The 5,212-nt window shown below is 49.7% G+C and overlaps 1 protein-coding gene across 1 annotated transcript in view; it reads left to right on the plus strand.

Moving 5' to 3' along the window:
- The first annotated feature begins 332 nt into the window (after window positions 1-332).
- The window catches only part of Spata24 (spermatogenesis associated 24), an 8,934-nt gene continuing 4,054 nt past the window's right edge, over window positions 333-5,212 (plus strand). Inside the window, exons 1-4 of the mRNA XM_050135081.1 lie at window positions 333-505; window positions 1,639-1,704; window positions 1,896-2,026; window positions 2,119-2,189. Coding sequence (XP_049991038.1) covers window positions 389-505; window positions 1,639-1,704; window positions 1,896-2,026; window positions 2,119-2,189 — 385 coding nt within the window. The 5' untranslated portion in view covers window positions 333-388. The remainder of the gene's footprint in view (window positions 506-1,638; window positions 1,705-1,895; window positions 2,027-2,118; window positions 2,190-5,212) is intronic.

The raw sequence follows: 5,212 nt of genomic DNA on the forward strand, positions 1-5,212 counted from the left end.
GCACTCTTTCAACTGAGCGTCTGTATTTTTGTGGGCTTTGTTATTTTGAGGCAGGGCTTTTCCATGTAGATCATGGCTGGTCTTGAACTCACAATCTTCCAGCTTCCTGAATGCTGAGGTTTCCATCTTAAACTACCAAGCCCAGTCATTTGTTGCTGCATTGTTGAGGGATGAATCCATCCTGGCTCTTCCCCGGCCAGCGCTCTACCCACTGCGCGACACGCCCCGGCCTCGAGAAGCTTTCTGAAAGCCGGTCCTCGGCCTTGTTAACAGAGGAAGTCCCCGCCCCCGGTTGCCAGGGCGCTCTGTGGCGTTGCAGTCTCATTGGCTGGCGACGGGTAAGGCGCGCAGCGGGAGGCCATTTCCAACGAGCTGGCGGGGGCGAAAGATGGCGACGCCCCTTGGGTGGTCGCAGGGGGGCTCCGGATCTGTGTGTCTCGCCTTCGATCAATTGCGGGACGTGATTGAATCTCAGGAGGAGCTGATCCACCAGCTGAGGAATGTGGTAGGCAGCCAGAGCTCGGGGAAAGGCCGCAATTGGACGCCTCCCCCGCGGGGGCGAGGCCAGGCCCTCTTTGGATTAGGGGGCGTGGCTAGAATACAGTGCGGAGGGCGTCATCCCGGAGGCGGGGCTCACCTGGCTGCTAGGGGCAGAACCAAGAAGAGCGGGACTGGGGGTTGTGGGGGGCAATACCTGCCTGAAGTTAACCCAAATCAGGCAGTGTTCCCCACTCTGCCTGGTTGCTGAAGGGACAGGAAGATGCTCATTGAACCTCAGTGTCTCCACTTTTAGTGGAAATGACCTCACTGACTCCCAAAGCCTTCTGCGCACAGAAACCAGAACATTAAGTCATCCTCCTCCCCAGTGTCAAATGCAGTCCTATACGAATTTGGCCTTTCCCGGTGATGGTTTAAGGGTCTCCAGACCTTTCGGTGTGCGTTTGTTTCCAGCCTCAGTTAGTGGGTGCCAAGCATTGGCGTCACAGGTTGCCTCGGTGCTGGCAAGCAGGAGCCAACAGTTTTTGTTTTTTTCTATTTTCGTAACAATGTTGAGATATTTCTCTAGCTCAAAAAATAAAACTGGCTTCACATCTATTTTTCACTCTAATGATTTTTAGACAGTTTCTTCCCTTCTGTGCAGTTAGATTCGAGGGGGATTGTGAGAGGCATACTTAGCCTATTTCCAAAAAAAATGTATGCTTCTATGGGCACTGAATTCCCTCCAATTCCCTGAGGGTCCCCAGATCTTTCTCTTGGCAGCTCACTTTGGCATGTGTGTCCCCACCATCTGGAACATTTTTTCTCTTCTCATATTTAGCAGTCAGACATCAGGATTAATGCCACTGTCTCTGAGAGGAATCCTGGCCCTTAGTAAAGCTGGGTCCAGGGCTGTTCTGTGCACCACAGTCCGCTGGGCTTTCCCCCACGACATACAGCATGAGCTGTCTTCATGAGGCGGCTCGCTCCTTGCAGGGAGCACTTAGGACTGGGCCTCAGTAAATCTCTGGACCTAAAATCTCCTGTCCCAAGGCCTGAAGTCCTGGACATCATCCCCTTATCCATCCTTGTCCCTGGTCCTTAGAGAGCAACCCCTCCCACCTTAGTCCCAGCCCCTTCCTGAGCCGGGCTCTGTTGCAGATGGTTCTCCAGGACGAAAATTTTGTCAGTAAAGAAGAGTTCCAAGAGATAGAGAAGAAACTGGTGGTGAGTAATGGTGTCTGCAGACTCCTGATTTCCTCCCGATTCCCAAGATCCCGGTGTCTGGGCAGGGTCCTTGTAGTGAGGCTGAGTCTTCCTGCACCCAGGCTTCAGCACCTTTGAGAAAGGGGGTTAGTTAGGGGACCCTACAAGACCCAAGGTGTCTTGGGATAAAGCTGTAATCACCTCCCCTGCAGGAAGAGAAAACTGCTCATGCCAAAACCAAGGCTCTCCTGGCCAAGGAAGAGGAGAAATTGCAGTTTGCCCTCGGAGAGGTGGAGGTACTGTCCAAACAACTGGAGAAGGAGAAGCTGGCCTTTGAAAAAGCGTGAGTGAGTGGGCCCCAGGAAGAGGTGTGGAGGCTGGGGGCTCATCTGCCTTCTACCTGCCCACCCTTTCATTGTAACTTCCCCTGCGCAGGCTCTCTAGTGTCAAGAACAAAGTCCTGCAGGAGTCTAGCAAGAAGGACCAGCTCATCACCAAGTGTAATGGTAGGCGGGAGGCCCGTGCTGCCCCTCAACATGGGCTCTTTCCCAACAGCCCAGGGCCTGTGACAAAATCAGGGTTCTACCCCAACTTCTGCCCCCGGCTGAGGATACAGGCAAGTCCAGGCGGGTCACACCCTCGAAAATGCCTTCAGGGACCAGGCAGGCCACGGAAATGACGGATGAAATTGGTGTGCGATATTCTTCACAGCCATAAAGGAACGGGCTTGTTCCCATTTTTCTTGAAACATACAACCTTCTTAGTCCACCTTCTGTTTTTTCCCATTTTTGATAAGTGTTAGAGATAGTGCACCCGACTGACAACCTTGCTTCTAGAGGAGTTGTAGAACAAGCTCAGTCCTCCTGGGGAGCTGGTCTTCCACTCAGGATCAAGGGACTCATGAAAGCCGTGCCCCTCCTGTGAGAACAGGGCCAGGATCCCCACATCTTTTAGGAAAGAATCTAGGAGCCAAGTGTTGTGGCAAAGGGTTCTAATCCCAGCACTCAGAAGGTGGAGGCAGGAAGATGGGAGTTTGAGGCCATCCTGGACGGTGTAAGACCTTGTCTCAAGAGCAGAAAAGAATTTTCAAGCCAACTTTAACAGGAAAACTCTGAATTATTAGCGTAGGCAACTAACTTAGGCAATTTGAAAGAACTTTATTCACGGAGTAAAATCTGCTGAGCCGCTGGATTTCAGCTGGATTTCAGCTCTGCCATCTGCTATGTACACATCTTTGGCCACTTACTGGTCCGTGGTGTGCTCTGAGCTGAGGGGCAGCACCTTTCAGTTCCAGAGACTGCTAGACTTGTTACTTAGCCTAAGAAGTGTCTATGAATTCCATGCAAGGAATCTGTTCACTCTCTGTAGCAGATCTTCAATAGGCCAGAGACGGCCTGAGCCCAAGAGGGTTAAGGTCCCTCCCTAAGCCTAACAGATAGTCACTGTCTCCCCGCACCCCCAACTCCTGGGTCCTTTTCTCCTCCCCTATCATCTCCCCTACCTAGGGGTTGGAGAGATGGCCTAGCAGTTAAGAGTGCTGACTGCTCTTCCAGAGGACCTGGGTTCAATTCCCAGCACTCACATAGCAGATCTGACACCCCTCACACAGACATACATGCAGGCCAAACATCTCCCTTATCCAGAGAACCCAGAGAACTGGAATTATTTCCTGGTATAGCCAGAGATGTCTTTCCTTAGGTATTTTTTCTACCAGAATCAGCCCAGGCCCTAGGGCTCACCGTGTGTCGTGGGGTCAGGGTCTAGCTGCCTCTCCACAAAATGTCCTGTACCTCTCTAATGGGCTACAAGCCCTCACCTAGCCATTACGGTGCTGTGACCCTTACTTTAATCAATACTCCTACCTGACCCTTTGTGATTCAGTTTTGTTTTTATATTTACATAGGTTTTTTTCTTCCTTCCTTTCTCTTTCTTTAATTTTTTTGAGACAGGTTCTCTCCGTGTAGCCCTGGCTGTCGTGGAACTTGGTATGTAGAACCAGGCTGGCCTTGAACTCACAGAGATTCTTCTTCTTCTGCCTCCAAATACTGGAATTAACAGGTGCCACCAATGCCCAGCTAGTCACACAGATTTCTAGTTCTTTCCCAAAAGAATTCTAGATGCAGTTAGTTTCATATTATCCAGAAGACCTTGAGAACCAGACTCCATGGCCCTGTCCTGCCGTGCACTGAGCTCCTTCCTCTCGCCTTCATCTCTGTCTCTTTCCTCTTTTCTACTCTGTTCCTCTGGGACCACATTTTATCTGAACTGATAATGCACCAACATTTCTGCACGGTTGGAGCTTGTACGGTAGTTTCCTCTTCTCCTTCCTTCCTTGTATGTGTACATGCCTGTTTGTATGTTCATGTGCGTGCAAGGACCAGAGGCCAAAATTGGGCAGCTTCCTCAATCACTCTCCCCAGTTTTATTTTATTTTATGTGCATGAATGTTTTGCCTTCGTGTGTGTAAGTATGTATGTATGTATATCTGCACTGCATGTGTGACTGGTCCCCACAGATACAGAAGAAAGTGTCCAATTCCCTGGGGCTGGAATTAGTGTGTGAGCTGCCACCATGGGTGATGGGACTTGAAACGGGGTCCTCTGCAAGAGGAACAAGTGCTTTTACCACTGAGCTGATTCTTCAACCCCCTGACATTTATTTTAAAGCAATGGTTTTGTGTTACAGTTCGTGTGTGTGTGTGTGTGTGTGTGTGTGTGTGTGTATACATTGCACCCTATATGTGTGGAGGTGAGGGAAGATTTGGCCTTCACATTTTCCATCCACTGTGTGAGCCCTGGAGATTGAACTCAGGTCCTCTATGTGTTCAGAAAGAACTTTAACCAGCTGTGCCATCTCGCTGGCCCACTGCCCTGGCTGTGACAAGGTCTCACACTGAACCTGAAACTTGCCAGTTTGGGCTAGACTGCAGTCTAGCCATCCAGAAAGCCCCAGGGACCCACTGTCCGGATTACAGGGACACACAGTTGCACCCCCCATGGGTGTTGGGTATCTAGATTGTGTGCTCACATTTGTTGTGCAGCAAACACATTACCAACTGAACCCCCTCCTCAGCCCTCATTCCACTTACCTTGTATGTGCTCGTGTGTGGGTGGGTGGGGTGCATGTGTGCACCTGCATATGGAAGCTGGAAGACAACCTCCAATTTCATCCTGAGGACTGGTACCCACTTCCTTTAAGAAAGGCTCTCTTGCCTGGCAGCGGTGGTGTATACCTTTAATCTCAGCACTCGGGAGACAGAAGCAGGGGGATCTCTGTGAGTTCAAGGCCAGCCAGGTCTATAAGAGCTAGTTCCAGGACAGGCTCCAAAGCCACAGAGAAACTCAAAATCTCATGCTTGCAAGGCAAGTGTTTTACAGACCAAGCCCTTCTCAGCCTCCAATTTTTAAAAATATTTTTCAACCTTCAATGACTTTATTTTTAGGTTTATTCGTCTTAATATTTTGTATGTATGGATGTATCTTTTTAAAAAATATTTATTTATTTATTTATTTATTTATTTATTTATTTA

The sequence above is a fragment of the Alexandromys fortis genome, unplaced genomic scaffold (assembly GCF_014885135.2).
Source record: "Alexandromys fortis isolate MF-2015 unplaced genomic scaffold, M_Fortis_MF-2015_v1.1 scaffold_25, whole genome shotgun sequence".
Taxonomy (NCBI): Eukaryota; Metazoa; Chordata; class Mammalia; order Rodentia; family Cricetidae; genus Alexandromys; species Alexandromys fortis.